Here is a 21,317-nt window from a genome sequence, read left to right on the forward strand (position 1 = left end):
AACTGATACTCCCAGTCACATCCTCTGAAGAAGATACTCAACAATTGAACTCTTGAGAAACCATGGTGTGGACAATCCCTTTGATAAGCCTTGAATCTCACCCAAGCTGCCTTGAAAGCTTCATCAGGTCTTTGCTTGAAAGAGGACAGCTTAACTCTCAAATCATCTGACATTGCATCATCATAAAAATAGTTGAGGAAGGCCACCTTGACGTCATGCCAATTTGTCAATGATCCAGCTGGCAACTATTTCAACCACTGAGATGCCTCTCCTGCAAGTGAGTAAGGGAAGAGTTTGCTGAAGATGTAGTCCTCAGTCACTCCATTAGCCTTGATACTAGTCACCAGATCCTCAAAATGCTCAATGTGGTCCAAAGGCTTCCCATTGGGCAGGTTAGAGAAAGGTCTCTGTCCAACTAGTTGAAAGTATGCAGGTTTCAACTCAAAATCATTCCTCTGGAATGGAGGAGGAACAATAGCAGACCGGTTCTCATACACAAGATCAGCCCGGTTGTAGTCAGCAATGGTCCTGATTAAGTCTCGGTTGTTCTCCTGTCTTCGAACCAGATTATTAACCTGGTTTGCAGCTCCACGTCCGTCTGCAGGAAGGGGGTGTCGATCGACACCATCGACAACAGCAGCTTGCTCGTCGACAACAGCAGCTTGCTCGTCGACAACAGCAGCTTGCTCGTCGCCAACAACAATTTCAGCAATAACATTCCCTTCTGCATCAAGCTTTTGGCCCTGCTCGTTGCGCAAGTGGCCCTCTTGATCCCTCAAAGCACCATCCTCATCACGCATCAGAATGACTGTGTTAACCATCTTCAAGGATTTGGCTGCTTTTCGGTTTTCACGCTCTAGCTTTCCCAACTCTTGGTTTGTAAGCTTCACAGTAGGACCAGTCTTGTTGCTCCTTGTGTTAGGCTTATTAGGCATATACCTGAAACACCAAAGAGAAGAAAAACAAAAACTTGTAAGTAGAAAATAAAAACAAAAATTTAGACGAAATTAAAAACTCAAATCTAATGGTAGATCAAAGAGACCCCGACAACGGCGCCAAAAATTGATATGCTCAAATTAAACCCTAGAGCTATTATCTCAAATTAAGAGATCACTGTAATAATTAGGGGTCGAATTCCACAAGAACTCAAGTCTACACAATAAATTATAGAGTTTTATGATTACGCTAAACATGTTGATTAAATTAAGAAAAGCAATGCAAAATATTAAAATAAAACTGTTGTAAATTCAAGGGATTTAAAAGTTAGGTCTAGGAAATTTCTCAGGAAATTATGAAATATTAAATCAACCAATAAATTAGGATTCAAGCAATTAAAATCAGATCTAGAACTCTAAACTCTTATGTAAAATAAATCAGTTTTCACTGCAAATATTATCTAAATTTAAAACCAGAAAATCCAAATCTCTTTGTAAAATTCTAAGTTAAAAATCAGCTTTAAGAATAGGTTTAGATAATTTCACAAAATTATTAATTCAAATCTCTTTGTAAGAAATAATTTTGCTCATCAATGGTTTAATCAAGAAAACAATTATATTCTCATATCCATTTATTTCCCTAAGATAATAATTCTAGATGATCAATCAAGAATTATTGTTAAGAACAACCAAGGATGAAAATCATAAAAGATTAAGAACCCTAAAAATCACAGATCTAATAAGTCATAAAAACCCTATGAAAAACCCTAAACCTAACAAGCAAATTACTCAGACATGTTTAATAAAGAACAAATCATAATTCTGAATAACATGCAATAGATTATTGAATAGTAAAAGAGGGTGTTCAGAAATATTCTCTCTACAAATAATTCAGATCCTTTTCTCCAAAAAAAACTCTCAATAATCTCTCTCTCAAAAACTGCTAGAAAAAATAACTTAAGGGTTTGTAAAACCTAAAAACAATATAAATATGTCCTAAAACCCGTCCAGGGACTTGTGTTGCAAATATGGAAAACTTTGGCTGAATTTGTAAAACTTCCAAAACTTGATTCTCTCGTTGGCTAAACACGGTGTCGATCGATGCTAAGGCAGTGTCGATCGACACTCCCTCTCTGTTCTGACTCCAAGTTCGTTTCTTCGGGATTAATGCTCTAAAATGATCCAAATTGCTCCACTTTGCTCCATCCATGCTAAAATCCTAGAAAACCTGTAAAGACTCAAAAACATCCTAGAAAACAAATCAAAAAACTCAAAAAAGCACACTTATATCATGGTTAAAAACCACAAAAACCATGATATATCATGTATGCTGCTGCCATCTGCTAAGGCTAATATATAGGCTTTTTAATCATCTTTCTTTCTACTAATTCTTTGGGTTAAAACAATTTATGAATCACATGGCTTTGTTACTTTGTGTGCCAATTATTATAGCATGCTGCAGTTAATGATGTTTTCAGTGATCAGTGATATATATACTTCATAAGTAATCATTAGTAGTGCAAAATATAAGAATTTATATAAATGAAAAGTCTATCTTCGTCATTATGAGTAGAGCTGGGATAAATTACTAAACTAGTTTACAAATTACAATCAAATTTTGAAAAAGTTCAAATAAATTACACATCCTACTGAATCATGTTTCTTAACGACTTTATACAATACATGAACTAGTGAGACAATGAATACTTCAATGGCGTTGTGGCGTGTGGAATTCCCAACCATCATAGCATCCAAGCTCACACCCGTCGAAGCACAATGTGAGCCACGGCCTCTGCCCACAAATTGTAGCTGTGACCGCCTCCTTTCGACCAGCCATTCGTGTTTGTCCCAATCCGAGCCAATGCAGACCCGCGAAAGATGGCTTGCTGAGCCATCTCAGTGCTCCAGTCGTTAAGCTCACACAGTTATGGACATTGAGCTTCCTCAATTGTTTGCTTCCTCCCTCTGCTTGTCTTTCCCTTGTAGCCAGCGACTCTACCGAAGAATCTGTTACGTGAAAGCAACTTCTGATACTTAGCTCTGTTAAAGCCTTGCAATGACGCGTGATTGTATAGATGGCTCTGTCTGAGATTCCTGGCATGTGACCAAGATCAAGTGTTGATAATGTTTTGCTGATTGTTCCTTCACTGTTCAACAGATGGGATATTCCCCTGTCACTGACTCTCTTACAGCCGCGGAGAGACAGTTGCGTGATAGGGACATCTGACTTACCAAGTGCAAGCATGCCACTGTCGGTCACATCAGCTCCTGCGAGATTCAGAGAAGTTAACTTTCTGAGGGCGGAAACAGAGTTGAGGCAAGAATCTGATATACTTTTGCAGCTTCCAAAGTCGAGCACCTCAAGATTGCCACACAACCCCAGTTTCTTCACTGCTTCGCTGGTTATGAGAGGGCACGTCGAGAGTCTGACCTCTTGAAGAGAACAGGAAGACCCTGTGACATCATGGAATGCCAAATCAGACAACAGGAAGGCACCTCGTACTTCAAACTTTTTCAAGTTCCGACATGAATGAAGGAGCGATGCAAAACCAGCGTCGCTGACTTTTGGGAACCCACCGAGTCTCACCGACTCTAAACCCTTGCAAGCCTCGGAAAGAAGAAATATACCCATATCGTTTATCCTCTTGAATGATATCTTGCGGTTGTAACAAGTTCGAACCAGAGAGAGGCTTGTGAGTTGTTGGCAATAACCCAGAGCCTGAAGCCCAGTATAAGTCAAGTCACTGTCAGGAAATGGCTCTTTTTCAGGACGGTCTTCAAGGTCCAGGTTGACAAGTTGAGGAAGAGATCCTGTGATAGCTATAATTAGCTTGTCAGATATCGAGTCCAGTACAAGAGACAGGCTTTACAAAGTAAAAGAAGGTGAAGAAGAAAGCAAGGCACTATAATTAGCCTGAGATAAACAAGTTCCAGTGACTTTGAATCTGTTCATGAGAAGAATGGCCTCAGACTCAAGCAGTGGTTGTAACCTTAGAACTTTGAGAGTTTCTGGCAAGGAGAATCTAACAGACTGGAAAGCTGTGGCATCTACTAGGATACCTCGGATATTAAGTTGCAGAGACTGCAAGCATCACAAGAATATAAAACCCAAATTCAATTTTCACACTTTCTCGCTTCTTCTGACCAATGGCCTCAGCAAGCTTTTAACAAATTACCTCCAGATAAGGACACCCGTTCAGCATCTGCGTCAAGTTAGACTGAAACACAGCGGGAGAATCCAAGTCTGCCATTTCCAGGGTAAGAACCCTGTCATAATAACCGAACCCAATAAACAAAAAACTCTTAATTACTCACTATCAAAACTTCAACTCTACAGCTCTACACTCAATGCTTCTGATCAAGAAAGAGTGATTAACAAAAGCCATAGCCAACCCCCAAATATGGAAACACAGAGGATTCGATTCTATTAATGAAGTGATAAGTAACATGGAGCAAAAGCACGAGAATTCTCATTGAGGCACCTTATTGAAAAGTTCATGGGGGAAGACGGAATCAATACCGGAGATTTGGGCAGAGGCTGCCAATGGAAGTGAGGACGGTGGAGGATAGAAGCGAACACCTGAGCAAGTGAAGTTCCCGGAGATGTGGGCCAAGAACCCCACGCACAGAAGCAGCGTTAAGGCGGAGACAATTCAGAGTTAAGCTACTAAGCCCGATACAACCACGCATCACGTGATTCAGAGTCTCTTCGTCCGGAGACAAAACCTAGAAACAGAATTCGATAAATTCAAAAATCTCTTTTCCGGAGAAAGACGATCTCCAACAAATTTCACTGAATCGGACGGAAACTCACAGAGAGATCGATAGAGGTAAGAGAAGGGAGGACGCCGGAGACAACGGCGGAGCGTAGGGTGGTGGAAACGCAGGCGACGGAACAGAGATTCTCCAGATCTAAACGCTTCAGAATCTCCTCCGCTAACACGGATCTAGTCACTTCCTCCATGAGTGAAATGGTGAATTCTCCTTTTCCTCTTCAATTCAATTTCGAGAATCTCTCCAATTGCTACGTTCTTCAATCTTTCTTCCCCTTTTGAGCCGTTGACACGAATCAGAAGACGAAAGGTTTGTTTGGACGCAGGATTATTCATATCCTTACCCGACTTGTCCGGGTCAGTCGCGATCGGTTTATATACCTTATACAGTAATCCGGGTCAGTTTGAACTTCGGTTCGGATTAATCATGGTTAGTTCGTTTCGGATTAATCATGGTTAGTTCTTTTTTTTCTTGTGGAAATTATTACAGCAGAAGACTTTATTCATAGATAACTCAAAAATGTTACCAATCATGAATAATTTTTTTTTTTTAAGTTGAAGTTGAATTAGAATTTGTTATGATGTACAACTTTGAGTTATACCCTTTGTAAAATTGTTAATTCAACAGATTATTCAACATCATTAAAAATTTCATGCATTAGAGTTGAGTTAGAAGTTTTTTTAAAAAATTTTTCTTTACATTTTTAACTAATTCCTACGATTTGTTTATTTTTTTAAAAAAAAATTTGTTTTCATTTTTAATAATGCTACACTCCTAGCATGGAACAATCTGGTCAACGATATTTTATTTTTTTAAAAGTTATGTTTGACTATTTCAAACAACATGAAATATATATAATTATATATATATATATTTTTTTGTTAAAACATATATGGGTGCCTAAAACTATTACCAAATATACATATTAACTATTTTTATTTTAAAAGTAACATTTTATTTATTAAATTTATAAATGTCATTATTAAGAAAAATTTATATTTAATTTAGTTTTATAATATATACTGCAATTGATACATCATAAATGTTACCGGTCAGTTGTTTTTTTAAAATGCTAACTCATATTTTTACAGCAAATTTACTACATCAAACTGCCATTTTTACCACATATTTTTTACTGCAACTTACATCAAATTGTAACACTTACTGCAACTCAACTTTGATAACTCATGTTAATAAAACGGAAGTACACAATCTTGTTTTTTTTTTGTCAAACCGTACACAATCTTTTTTTGCATACTATATAATTTTTATAAGTTAGTTACAAAATATGTTATAGATTAAATATAGGTTTGTTACAAAAAAATGTTATAAATTAATTGGTCAATCTGTGGGCTACATGAATACAATAAAGAATATTCCAAAGAATCCTCTTAAAAAGAATATTCCAAAGAATCATCTTAAAAAGAATATTCCAAAGAATCATCTTAAAAAGAATATTCCAATGATTTATACAATTTACTAAATAAAATATTTTGTATTCCATGTATTGTTACAAAATAAAATCTTTACTATTAGGCATAAAATACTGTTACGCATAAAAAGAATAAAATCTTGTCAATTTATCATATTTAATCGTGATTTCTGAGATCTTATTGTGCAGTTGAAAATAAAATCTTACTTAAGCACATGTCATATTAAAAAAACTTTCACTAAACATGTTTAAAAAATAAAATAAAAACAAACAACAAACATAACATTTAGCATATTTAGCATATATAAAATTACAAAATTAACAATATAAAACTTATAAAATAGGTGTTTTTTCAAGTCATCACATTTAGCATATGATTCTATTGCATAATGTTTTATCCAAAACACATTTTTAAAAAATCATATAAATTATATTTTATTCTAAAATTATAATATAAATAAAAGGAGTTTCAACTTGTGCTCTAACACGGATCCTAATCTTGTAGAACAATATTTGGGTTCATTTCTAGTGGTGAACCTCTTCATTCACCTTCTTATAAAATAAGAAAATAACATATATATATATATATATATACATTATTATGAAATTAAAAACTTAAACTGCTCTTTTATAAACCCAAACTGACATATAATTTCATTCTAACTGTAAAATCTAAACCCTAACCATATCATTTGTAAACCCAAACTGATATATAGTTTCGTTCTAATTGTAAAATCTTAAACCCTAACCATCTCATTTGTAAACCCAAACGAACATATAATTTCGTTCTAATTGTAAAATCTAAACCCGAACAGTCTCATTTGTAAACCCAAACCGACATATAATTTTGTTCTAATTGTAAAATCTAAACCCTAACCATCTCATTTGTAAAATCAAACCAATATATCATTTCGTTTTAATTGTAAGATCTGAACCCTAACCACTTCATTTGTAAACTCAAACCGACATATAATTTTGTTTCAATTGTAAAATTTAAACTCTAACCACCTTATTTGTAAACCCAAACCGACAAATATATAATTTATTCTAATTGTAAAATCTAAACCAAGCTAATATTTAACTTTCCCTAACTAAAAGTATACATAATTTGTTTCTTTAATTTACTTTGCTTTTAAATTTTATTTTGATTTATTTTTAAATAAAATAATGTATACAAAATTCTGATTAGTTGAAAAAGAAAATGTGAACAAAAAAGTTCACCCCTAAACGTGAACCCAAGTATTTCTCCTCCAAATAATAACCATCTCTAACTGTTAGAAACTAATTCAGTCAAAAATTTAAAAGTATTTATTGATGGAAATTTAAAATTAAGCTGATGATGAGTACATAGTTTTTTTTTTTAATACGTTTTCACTGCAGATCAAAAAAAATAAAAAAAAGGGTTTACAAGTCAAAGTTCATACCAAAACCATTAAATAGACGATGCATGATTCCACCGTATATCCCTGAACCATCATGTGCCACATTCATCATCGGTTCCTCATTTCGGTACGTATAATCGGGATTCTGATCATAAGCTGGTATGTTCGGCAGTTTAGAGAGGCCGGTCTTATAAACCCGAGTCAGATCAACTTGTGGAGTAAACGAAGTGATAGGCATCATCTCCATAGATGTGATGTCTAAAGAAGAAGGAACAGGAGCCCGACTGGTTCGATTGCCATGATTTTGAGACATTGTTGGACCAGACCGATTTCTTGGACCGGAAGTGAGTCTACTACGTGTAGGTGGGGGAGGATGGTTGTGAATACCATCGTACGAAGTCACAAGTATCTTAAAATCGTCTGCTCCTCTCTCCACATGTTTCTTCACGTTGCATCCATTGACTGTGCATTTGAAGTAACTCCTGCGATTAACATATATATACCACATACAAAAAAGATAAACATATTAATTTGGTAAAACGTCTGACTAATCTTATATTAATATATATATATATATATATCAAACGTATATATATATATATATATATCAAACAAAGTCGTTACGAATAAAATAAAGAAGTCCAAGTGATCACTATAGACAAGAGACAAAGAAGATGGTGGGGGAAAGAACTACCTAGGATTAGGATTTCCTTTGACAACCTTTTGTCCGTATTTTCTCCAGCGAAAGCCGTCTTCAGGATTATCTTCATCGCTTTCCATTTGAAGTATGATCCTTTGTGACTTGCTTGTTCTTGTAGCTCCAATCATGTTTGAGGACACCTCAAATCGCCTGCAAGAGTTTATGCAATGGTTTAACTTATATAAGATGTTTAGTTATTATATATTACGATGTTAATTAATCACTTTTGTTGGAACCTTCTCTTCGGAGATGGAGGTGCATCATCAAAGTCAGCAAAGTCGTCAACATGATCAACCTCTTCCTGTTCCTGTTCCTCGTCCTCTTCCTGTTCCTGTTCCTCGTCCTCTTCCTCTTCCTCTTCCTCTTCCTCTGCCTCTTCATCTTCATCTTCATCTTCATCTTCATCTTCCTCTTCATCTTCTTCCTCATCTTCAACTTCAGCTTCATCTTCATCTTCGAAGTCTGTTTCATCTTCGTTTTCATCCTCGCTCTGACTCTCCAAAAGGGAGTTGAAGTTGACATTGGTATCGCCAACGAACTCAGGTTCAAAGGAAGGGACAAACGGAGCACCAATTGGGCGCTCAACATGAGATTCATAAGGTGACATATAAATTGACTCTTACGTTAGGATGTCATCAAAAACTGTCTCACACGTAAAAAAACACAAACAAATTAATTAAAGATTCATAAAATAGAAAATGGAAGCACAGTTGAGATAAAAGAAAATCTATTACCGTCTAGAGGAGGCATATCAACATTTATAGATTGATAAGGAAGATTGTTGTTGAATATCATCGCCGTTGCATTGTCTTCACCGGAAGGTTTTACCATCTCTTCAGGTCTGTAATTTGTGGCTAAAGACTGAGGAATGATCTGGATATAAGAAGGTACAAAAGACAATTATAGTTAGGGTTTAGGATCGAGTCAAAGATTCCGATGATTTCAACCTTATTAATTATATATATATATATGTAAATATGTAACAAAGATTAAAAAAAAAACATTTGAAACCTTCTTATATATGAAATGCTATAAAATTTTATATGGTCCATTTCAAAATTTATCCGAATAATATATATTCAGTCATAGCAATATAAACCAGTCTGGGACAACAAGATTCATGAACCAAACATTTCTTAGTTGTAAACGCAAATGGGTATGTAATATTTTTAAAAACGTAAACAAAAGGAAATAAAAGACTCTTTGTTTACCAATATATAGATAGTAATATATATATATATATATATATATATAATACAATTGAAAATACGTAAACAAATTCTCAAATAATGGGAGATTGCATAAACAATTGAAATCACGGATTCGTTTAACTATTTTTATGATATAATTATATTCATTTAATTGTTTATCATAAACGCAAAAGACATTCCTACGTACCTGTGATGAATCAGTGACAATTTTGGGAGATTGCAATAGTATTGATGGGCTAAATCCTGGGGTGATTGCACCGACAGGAGGAGCAGCAGCCGAACTCCTGAAAAATGCATCCAAAGGACTTCTGTTTTCTATGTCGAGTCTGGGAAGATTAAGTCCTACTTTTGCAGCTAATCTCTCGCCGAGACCAGGTCTTTGTCCGGACTGATCAGCATGGTCTCTTGGTAAGTTGGTTTGAGGGAAGATCTCAGAGATTGGATTCAGACCATCGTTGGTTTGACCCATCATCGCCAGTATCGTTCTTGGGCTAGGAGTGGACAGTGGAGCCCAACACGACGTCATTTCCACGAAGTTGCCATCAAAATCACTCATTTTTGGAGAAATCTATAAGATTTCAAGAAATACAGTGTTAATGTAAAACTGAAATTTTTGTGAAATTTAGAATAAAAAAAAAAGAAGGATTTGTAAATTAATGAAAAGGTTTTGGATGTAAAAAGGAGATACCTTTTCTTGAGAGGAAGCCGAATACTAAGAAGAAGAATACACAAGGGGATGCGTTGCACATAGGAGGAAGTTGGTGGTCTTATATAATAAACTTCGTAGCCATATTAGTTTGGCAACACTTTTAACTGGTCAAACTTTCGTCATCCAAGTATAACAATCCCTAATATGTTTTTTTATTTTTTCTATTTTCTCCCTCTTTTTTATTTTTTTCTGTTTTTGGATAGGTAATGGGTTTATCAACATCTGCTTAATAGACTAAACTAAATTTTATAATAAAACTAGATTTATAACCCGCGAGTTGCTCGAGACTATAATAAACCGTTGAATCAATTAATATTAAAATTATAAATCTATAATAATGCGATATATAATTGATCGATTTCTTAACATTTTTTCACAATTAATTTTTTCTTTATTTTCTGGTATACACTCGTCATCTCGTACATCTACTACTTTCTGGTATACATTTGTCATCTCGTAAAATGAAGACATACCATAACTATTTTTCATTTTTTTCATCTTCTAGTACTCTTTTTTGTTTTTATCGGTTGAGTGAACATTACTTACTAACGTAGACGTAAAATAATGTTAGAGAATATACCCACCCTTTATCGCGAAGTTCTTTATAATGTTATACTACACCTAAATTTTGTTTCTTAGTAATGAATCTCATAATTGGACTCGTTTCTAACCATAAACTTTATATTATAACATCAAATATTACATTTTATCTTACCTGTTTGATAAAAGAAAAATTATGTTCACATATATAATTTTTTTTACTTTAAAATATGTATAGTCTACTATATTTTTATATAGTGTTCTTTTATTTTGATTATCCTAAATCTACAAACTCATAAGATTACTCTAACTTTTGAATAGGTGTATTTCCAGAAATATAATTCTTTAAATTTTAATTAAAATTCTACAATCTACCACTACGATTATAATTGTTTTTACTACAAATACCTTTCTCAAATTTCTTCTTACTATTTTTCAGTATTACACAAATCTTATATGTTATGATAGAAGTATCTAATTTTATATTTATTTAATCTCTATTCATTTTTTTTTGTATTTTTTTCATTTCATTTTTTGTTTAAATTATTGTAAATTATTATTTTTAATGATAATAAAATTTTACAAAATGAGTGAATTAATTTATGAATTAAATTTATATTTTATGTTCTTTTAATGATGTACATCAATTTGTTAATATTAAAAATAAGAAGTGATGAGGTGGAGGAAGGAGAAGTGAGAAAAACTAACTTTATATATATAGATACTGAATTCTAATGTACATGGTCAATCTAAATCCTATTAACAATAAATCCTATTAACAATAACCGTTTCAAATAAAACTATCTATGTATCTGTAACTATAACATCAAACCAATCAATGTTATTTTATATAGCGGAGTTAAACTAAATTGAGTATCACCGTGATCATATATTTATTAAATCTAATAGTTCAGAAATTAACATAAATACACGTTTCATATGTATATTTTAATTCTTTAAGACCATATTAAAAAAATATCCATCTATCAGTTCTTATTAGTTTTGGTTTATATTAATATCGATGTATCTAAACATCATTCAGGTAATGTTATAAAAATCATTCAAGTAATGTTATTAATATAACAAGTTAAACTAGATTAAATATTACCATGGTCTTATATCTAGTAAATTAAAATTTCCAAAAAATAACAAAAATAAACTTTACTTAAATTTGAATCAGTTAAACTATACGCTTTAGAACGATTGCCGTTTTGATATAATTATTTATTTATATTATAAAATAGTGTTATAACCCTCATTGGATTCTATTAGTCCGGTCAATTTTTATATAAAATATAAAAGATACTACTAAATTTTTTAAAAAATATATATGAATTCATCTCCTCTTAATTAGTCAATCAAAATACAATAACATGCTATGTAATACTATATTTTCTATAAAAAAAATCAAAATCAAAATCATAAAAATAAAACAAATTAAGAAAACAAAATCTATAGACTTTTCATTAAATGAGTTTAACTATCAGTTTGAATTTATATAAGATAATTATAATTTCAATTTTCAATCAAACGAAATCATACGTCAGTTTTAGCTTGCAAATAAAAATTTAGGTTATAGATTTTACAATTAAACGAGATTCTATGTCGGTTTAAGTTTATAAATAAAGATTATGGTTTACAATCAACCGAGATTATGTGTCGATTTGAGTTTATAAAAAAATATTATAATTTTTATTTTACAATTAAACGAGATTATATGTCGGTTTGAGTTTATTGAGAAGAATTAGAGTTTAAATTTTATAATATTAAGCGAGTTTATATGTTAGTTTAGGTTTATAAAAAAGAGTTAATGTTTATATTTTATAATTGAACGAGATTATATGTCGATTTGGGTTCAACAAAATTAATATTTTTGTTAACAATTTTTGTTTTAATGTGTTCTATTTATTTAAATTTAAATTTTTATTTATATATAGTATGACATAGTGCATTTTCATTGGTTAAAACAAAAGAGGGTGAGCAAAAAGATCTAGAGTATTACTCATTTTTCAAAAGTGTTGCTTACTTGCTTAGTACTAAACTCTAGTTAGATTAAAACTAATAAGATCTAATTCATATGAATTAGTATTAGGGATTCGACCGATTTGATCATATTGTAAACAAAAACATTTTGGTTATTTTTGGTTCAGTTTCTATCTTAAGTCGGTACTACAAATATGGAAATAACATAAATATAATCCAAATGTTGACCAAGGAAAATGGAGAATGAATAAAATTTATAAGAAAGATTGATTTCTTTAAATAGCCATAAGCAAGTGCATGTCGGCATGACCTATCCTATGCATTGTCCATCCACCGTTGATCTATTAAAAAAATTACCCACAACGTAACTAAATAAGAAGAAGGATTTAGGAATAGATTCTTTTTCTTTAGGACCAATTTATATTATAAATCATTTTTTTGGCTATTATAAATTTGATGAATAGCTAAAGCAAATAATGTGTTTCTAGGTTAATTGATAGAAGTTTCTTCCTTTTTTTTTTTTTTTTTGATTTTATATAATTCGTAGAAGTTGTTCCATGCTAATCTTAAGGTCTTAGGTTTGATACATGTTTTAAATCAACTGAATCTATACTATTAAAGCAGAAGTACCCACTAGATTCAAATTGGACCATGACTTTGTTTTGGTACGTTTTTCATTAAAAATGATTAGAGAATCACTTAATTTAATTAAAGTACCCTATAGTTTCGATTTCAATAAATGACCATTATACCCCTTAATCGCCCACTTAATTACGACCGGGTCGGGACGTGGATCCTCTTTAACCCGGTAATAGAAGAAATAAAACTCGCGGATCCGTTTGTAATCCAGGATTATAATATTCGGATTGTGTATTTGGTTTGATACAAGAATAATTATTCACACAACCAGACAGAGGTATTATCCCTATAAATAAGGAAACTGGTATCCGATTATTTAATAACTTCAATAATATCAAATATTAACTACTATCATACTTAATCCCTATAATTATTACGAATAATAATAATAATGAGAAATCTTTAATACTTATATATTGTGACTTTGTTGCTTCCAAAATAATCAATAGATTAAATACGAAATTGTATATATATGTAAACTTATTTGATTTGCTTTTATATTGTGAGATATTTACGGAAACAACAAATCACCTTAATACAATTAAATAAAAACAAATCATCATTTAGTTTAGATTTTTTAAAATTTACTTAACAAAATTATAGTAATTAATTATGATTAGTTTAGATGGAAAGAATAAAAAACGCAGAAGTTATATATATGTAAAGTTGTAAAATAATTTACAGAAAATGTGTACTGTATATCCCACATCGACTAAATATTTTGGAATATGGTTCATAATCACTATAAATATATGACTAATATGTTTTGAGTACAAATGAGCAGGAAACTTGATTTATCAGGTATCGAAATTTAACAGTTTAATTTGGTTCTATATTTGAGCATATTTAAACTTTTAAAAAGTAAACATATTATAATATATTTACGTTTTTAAAAAAAATTTAAGAGATTATAAATATTTAAATTTTTATAGAATGTTTAAATTATTATAAGTAATTGAACTCCAAGGTTAAAATATTATAATATATTTACGTTTTTAAAAAAAATTTAAGAGATTATAAATATTTAAATTTTTATAGAATGTTTAAATTATTATAAGTAATTGAACTCCAAGGTTAAAATATTATAATATATTTACGTTTTTAAAAAAAATTTAAGAGATTATAAATATTTAAATTTTTATAGAATGTTTAAATTATTATAAGTAATTGAACTCCAAGGTTAAAATATTATAATATATTTAAGTCTATAAAATATTTAAGTAATATTCATATTTTTACTCTTAAAAATTTTAAAATATAAAAAAGTTTAAGTTAAACCCGTTAAAACAGGTGTTTTTATCCAACTGTAAATTAAATTAGTTTTTTACAATTTTGCTGAGATTTGATATATTAAATATTAACTTCTAAATGATAACCTAAATATACCTAATCTCACTATAATACAATGGTTTCCTAACTATTGAAAAATCTCGCACTAAAATTTAACAAGCAACTTCTCCTCTTTTGACCACAAACCAAAATAAAGAAAAATTTATCCTCTTACAAAACTACTATACGATATTGCGGAGTGTCTATTCTCTTACAAAACTACTATCCACTATTACGGTGTATCTGTTTCCGTGAAAAGCTAATTCTACAAACTACTTACTCTATTAAGATTTCCAATTTACTGTATAACCCCAAATATATAAATAAACACTATATAATCAAAGAAAATAAGTCAAAATAAAAAACTACATTACAAAAATACAAATTACAAAAAAAAGTAACTAACAAAATATTTAATCTCGTGTTGTAGCACGGGGATCACCTAGTATTGATTTATTCCCCATGTAAAAATATGCTTTGGAGCCGATGATCGATCTTCTAGTTCATTGGTTCGGCAAGAGAAGAGAAGCTAAAGCTAATATTGTATAGATGTTCAAGGTTTCATATGTATGCTACGATCATTAGTAGTCAATGGCAGTGCTTCCTTTTCCTACAACTGCATCTGCAAAGTGCATATGACAGAATCTTATATTTGGGTGAGCCGGACCCTAAGCATGAGGCTCCCTCAGCCTCTCAATAACTGCATTATAATCTCGGCCCATAATAGAGACACACTATGATATCTATATGTTTGATAAGAGTGATATGATATTATGTTCAAATCAATGTACTAGCAGCTTGGACGATACGGTAAACGAAATAAGATATGAAAAATTCTTATAAATATTGAGCTAACTCTTACAAAATATAGTTCTGAAAGTAAACGTCATGATCAAATAATTTCTTAACTGGGAAACCTACAAAGGTTTACAAAGGTGAGGGAACTTCTATTACCGTGTTTGACAAGCAAGTTAACCAAAGGCAAAACCCTCCCAGCCAAATCAGAAGAGCTTAACAGTAACAGCTGCCGACAATAACTCTTCAATGTCTACCTCATCTTCCCAATCGTACCGTCTTTCTCAAGCTTCTTCGGTTATATACACTGGACAGTGGACACCAAAATTTGGAACAAGTAACAAAGCAATCTCAGTCCTCTCTAAGGCTCCTTATCCCGGGAGTCTTCCACCAACGGAGTCTCCTTAAGCGAAAACTCATCGAGACTTTCGTCTTCTTCTGTGTCAGCCTTAAGCTCTTTGAACATTGCCATCACTTGAATCATTGTCGGCCGCTTAAACGGTCGATCATCCAAGCATTGAGACGCTATCTTCAAGTAATTAAATAGCTCAACATCGCCTGATTTCTCGGTCACAAGCTCCGGATCTATAATCTCAGTTCCTCTTTTCTCTCTATAGAGCTGTTTTGCCCACCCGACTAGGTTATTATCTTCCCCAAACTCCCCTGGATCAATGGGTTTCTTACCGGATAGAAGCTCAAGAAGTATCACTCCGTAGCTGTAAACATCCCCTTTGGCTGTACACCGGAAACTCTGGTAGTATTCCGGTGGAACGTATCCTGGTGTACCCGCGAGCGTGCTCACGCTCAGATGAGTGTCTAGAGCGCTGACCAGCCTCGCCATCCCGAAGTCCGAGACACGTGCTTCGAAATCTTCATCTAGAAGAACATTGCTCGATTTCATGTCTCTGTGGATTATGTGAGGAATGCAGCTATGGTGAAGAAACGCTAGCCCTCTTGCAGCTCCAATCGCTATCTTCTTCCTTGCGGCCCAATTTAGAAATATTCCACCTTTCTTGGATGATTTCTCGTGAAGAACGGTTTCTAAGCTTCCCCATTTCATGTATTCGTAGACAAGAAGCCTCTCTTCACCAACCTTGCAATATCCCAAAAGCGGAACAAGGTTTCTGTGTTTGATTTTCCCAATTGTTTCCATCTCAGCCATGAACTCTCTATCGCCTTGTCCCGTGACACGAATCAACTTCTTGATTGCTACAACAGATCCGTCTCTGAGTTGAGCCTTGTAGACTTCTCCAAACCCACCAGATCCGATCATAGTCTCTGCGCTAAACCCGTTTGTAGCTTCAAGAAGATGCGCGAAAGTGAGCTTTCTCAGAGGCTTTTCGAACGTGGCAACGTTGATGCTAAGCGGTTCAGGAACGCTAGAGAGCTTCCAGCTGCAACTTCCGGAAGTTGGAAGGCTCTCAATGTATTTATCCCTCTTCTGTTCCTTTTTTTGAACTTTCCTCACCTTGTAAAGCGCCATGATTAGCATCACAAGACACATGAAAGAAAACGCGATTCCAGCAATCACAGCGGTTGCAACAGTTTGCTTCTTGGCATGGACACGGGAGGTAATGGGCCGACGAGGAGCTGAACCGCACGGACGCAAAGGAACACCACACAGGCCAGAGTTGTTTGCGTATCTTGTGACAGGGAATGTTGTAAGCTGACCTCCAAATGGGATTGGACCGGTGAGGTTGTTGTTAGAGACATCGAGATCACTGAGGAAAGAAAGCGAGCCCAGCGATCCAGGTAAGTAGCCTTGAAGATCGTTGTGAGATAGATCGAGAACACCAATCGCTTTCAATCCTCCAAGACTATCCGGGATGGTTCCGGTTATCCGGTTATGCCCCAGATTCAAAACCTGGAGATAGCCCATGTTACCATAACCAGGAGGTATAAAACCTGAAACCCCATTGTACGAGATGTCAAAGTAGATCATGCTTCCGTTAGCTGAGAACGTGTACATTGTCATGCCTGAGTATATTCTTGTCGCAGGACACGAATGAACCATTGGAAACCGCTCTAATCGCTCCGCGCGAATGCCTTCAAACTCTACTAAACCCCCTGCACCTCTGCAGTCTGTTCCGCCTTCATTCCTCACAAACGCAAACTGTTTACCTGAAACACTCCCTGGCATCACTAACCCGGCCTGGCTAGCCAGCTCACCCGGGAGGTCCCCAGTTAGACTGTTGCTGTTCAGATCAAGCCAAATCAAGCTCTTGCAGTTCCCTAGCTGGCGTGGAACGTTCCCGGACAAAGAATTGTTCCCGAGCTGCAAGATTGCTAACTTGGAAAGGTTACCGATTCCGCTAGGGATTGTCCCGGTGAGACGGTTGCTTGAAAGAGAGATCCAGATCATGTTGGTGCATCTCGAAATCGACTCAGGGATCGAACCGGTTAAGAGATTGTTGTTGAGGATGAGAGTTTCCAAATTTCCACCTTTAACACAAACACCTTCAGGGATACTTCCAGTGAGATTGTTCGCCCACATAACCAAATCCGACAGATTCGGCAACATCCATATCTCTTTCGGGATCGGACCAGTAAGCTCATTGAAGCTGAGATCAATCGTCTTCAAGCTCTTGCATTTACCAAGCTCCATAGGAACTGTTCCTGAGAGGTAATTGTTGGCTATGAGAATCTTTTCAAGAACCGGCGAGCTTTGCAGAGAGCAGAAACCAGACGGTACGTTTCCGGTGAAACCATTTGAGCTTAAATCAAGAACACGAAGATTCGAACAGTTGGTGAGTGATAACGGAACAGAGCCTGAGATGTTGTTGTAAGCAACGTATAGGTAAGTGATTCCGGTGATTTTACTCACGACGGTGGTTAAGAAATCGCCGGAGAGGTAGTTGTTTCCGAGGTTGAGGTTCTGTAACGAGACGCAGGCGGCGAACTGTGGAGGGAGCTCGCTGGAGAGAGCGTTTCCGGAGAGATCAAGAACCTCTAGTGTTTTGCAGAGTAGAGAAAGCTCCGGTGGGATTTCTCCGGAGAAACGGTTGTGAGCTAGAGAGAGCTGTTTCAGGTTCTGAAAACCTCCCCAGTATTCTCCGCCGGGGATTTTTCCGGCGAGATTGTTCCGGGAGATGTTCAACGTCTCGAGGTATACGCAGTTCGGTAGTGAAATGGGGAACTTATCGCCGGAGATATTGTTCTGTGATAGGCTCAAGAAGGTGAGATTCCCACAGATCCCGAAACTTAAATCGGAGAAATCGCCGGATAAGTTGTTGTGAGTGAGATCAAGATACTTCAACGACGCCGGAAAATCTGAGATGAAACTCTCCGCGATCTTCTCCGATAAGGTATTGTAAGAGAGATCAACGGTCGTCAAGCTCTTTAAAGACGACGACGGAGCAAACCCTAACTTTCCGGCGAGCTTGTTGTTTGAGAAATTCACAGAAACCAGATTCGAACATGTCGAGAAAACGTAATCCACCGTAGAATAGTCTGAGATGGAGTTGGAAGACAAATCCAGAGCTTGGAGATAACAATCAGAACGAGACCAATCTCCTACAGAGGAAGAGGAGAAATAGTTTCCTTGCAGGTAAAGATTCTGGAGATTAGGCAACGCAGTGAGGTTAACTAGGTTTAGGGTTCCGGTGATTCCACCGTTTCGGAGATCTAATCCGACGATACGACCGTCATCAGAGCAAGAAACGCCTCGCCAAGAACATGAACCACGACCGGACTCGTATTTCCAGTTACCAAGAACGTTACTGGGATCAGATTTCACAGAGAATTGCTTAAACGCCATTAGAAGAGCAGTTTCGTCGAAGTCGGAGTTGATTAGGTGTTTTCCATGAAAGCCCATCACAAGAGAAGTCGTGAAGAAACAGAGGATCAACACAAGCAGCCATTTTTGCTTCATTTGGCACACCCCAAGTGTTCGATTAAATTCCTTAAAGAGGTTGAGACTCCAAGGAGTTTGAATTGGATATCTCAAAGGAGTAAGGATCTTCTTTTACGGACATGAATGAACCCAAAAAAAAAGTTTAATCTTCTCCACTGTGCTCTGAAGAAAAAAGAAAAGGAAAAAACAGAGTAAGCTTTCTCAGAATAGCAACAAAAAAAGAAGAAGCAATCTTTATCAATGAAAAAGTCGATTCTGAATACGGAACCTTGTTCAAGAAGAAGATGAAGAAAGAGTAGAAACTAAGGTTGACGGTGACTGAAGGAGACAGAGTTTCGCTGATGAAGAAGACAACAAAGGTCGTTTTTTAGATACGGTTTCTGCTCAAGTACGATGTTGCAGAGATGGTCGGATTCATTTGTTAGATTTTTTTTTTAGTATCTTTCCAAAACCAGATGGGTTAAGATTTCGTAGCAAAGAGAGAACTCTCGTGAGCCTTACAACATAGAGAAGAAACTTTTTTTTAGCATGAACAACATCACTCTGAAAAAAGATTATGAAAAGGAAAAAAAAAATCTTTTTTATTTTTTTTATTTTTTATTTTATTTTTGTTCAAAAATCTTTTTTGTATCTTTTGCGTAATTGAAGAGTTTATAGCTCTGTTTACAAAGAAATATCAAAGGTCTAATTTGTAAAGCTAATTATTTCTTTTAGTTATTTTATTTTATTTTCTCTTTGTGGGGTAATTTGCAAAAGCAACAGAGAACAAAAATTAAAATATTAATAATAAGAAAAAATGGCAAAGAAGAAAACAAAAAAAAAGCAAGAAAAAGGAAAAGTAGATAAAATGAAGACATATTATCCTACAGAAAAGAAGAGAAAACATAATCATGATACTAAAGATTAATTTCCTCTTTATAATCTCTTTCTAATTATCAATTCTTCTATTAGCTTAACCTGAAATATACAGTATATGTTTAACTCACTAATGAATGTATATTTGGGTTGATTTACAAAGAAAAAGTTAGCTTAAGATTCTTAGTGTACATATTCTACTGAGTACTATAATAATGAGTTGTCCCAAATCAATTTACCATTCCACTGACCAAAAATGTGAGATATTATTTAGGATTTATTACCTACAATTACGAACACTCTTACTAATCTGCAAATGTTGTACAACAGCTATTATTTTTCTCTTTTGCCCGTTGGTGATAAATCTCAAATTGGACTTTTTGAAACACTTGGATTCGATTCAATAACGTTCCTAATAAATAATTATCTGCCTTTATCTTCACTTTTTTGGGGTTAGATGAATTAACCGGCACGTATAGGTGGTATAGCTATATATATATATAGCCATATAGGTCTCTCGTTCCCATATATAAATAGTAGTAACCCCCCTAACCTAATACAAAGAACATAAAATATGATAAGTTTGACGATTATTACGATAAAGGCCTACTTTTTCCTTAGTTCTCGTATGTTTCTACGCATTTATGCGACTTTCTAACCCTACACGGCACGAAGCACTATCACCCCTTATTAATATGATAAAGCATTCAACAAATATTGTTCTTTGTGGCCCGGTGTTTTATATTTATTTATGTAGTTGCCGCTTAACTTTTTGCTACCTTAGCATTTAATCCAATTTCTTACCTTAGCACATATATATAGCTCTGTTAGTTAGTCTTTCAAGGTGCATTTATAAACAATGAGAAGCCACCTAAATATCTCTTTATAATACACATTTGATTCAACTAGATAGAACAAGTTCAATAAGTGTTTGTTAAATCCAATTCGAATTTTATGTAAATAAATTGTTGAAAATTTTACTCTAAATGCCATAAAATCTATAATATATCAATACAGCTTCTTACACTACATACATAAACACAAAAAAATAGAAGCATGAATCATAAAAATGAGATTTTGACAAAAACAAAAAAAAGAATCATAAAAAATGAGCTATAAAGTATAAATTACCAGAAAAAGACAAACAAACTTCTTGAAATGTTAAAGAACATAGTTTATA

General features: G+C 34.1%; 1 protein-coding gene and 2 pseudogenes across 1 annotated transcript; all 3 read right to left on the reverse strand.

The window, feature by feature from the left end:
• On the reverse strand, positions 2,492-5,030 carry LOC104742999 (annotated as a pseudogene).
• On the reverse strand, positions 7,546-9,990 carry LOC104744179 (annotated as a pseudogene).
• Positions 15,455-19,906, reverse strand: LOC104743000 (serine/threonine-protein kinase BRI1-like 1). Its single transcript, XM_010464112.1, has 2 exons — positions 19,551-19,906; positions 15,455-19,444 (listed from the first exon to the last, which is right to left on the reverse strand). The coding sequence occupies exon 2, from the start codon at positions 19,298-19,300 to the stop codon at positions 15,791-15,793; it is 3,510 nt and encodes a 1,169-aa protein (XP_010462414.1). The 5' UTR covers positions 19,301-19,444; positions 19,551-19,906; the 3' UTR covers positions 15,455-15,790.

This window comes from Camelina sativa, chromosome 14, assembly GCF_000633955.1.
Source record: "Camelina sativa cultivar DH55 chromosome 14, Cs, whole genome shotgun sequence".
NCBI classification, from domain to species: Eukaryota; Viridiplantae; Streptophyta; class Magnoliopsida; order Brassicales; family Brassicaceae; genus Camelina; species Camelina sativa.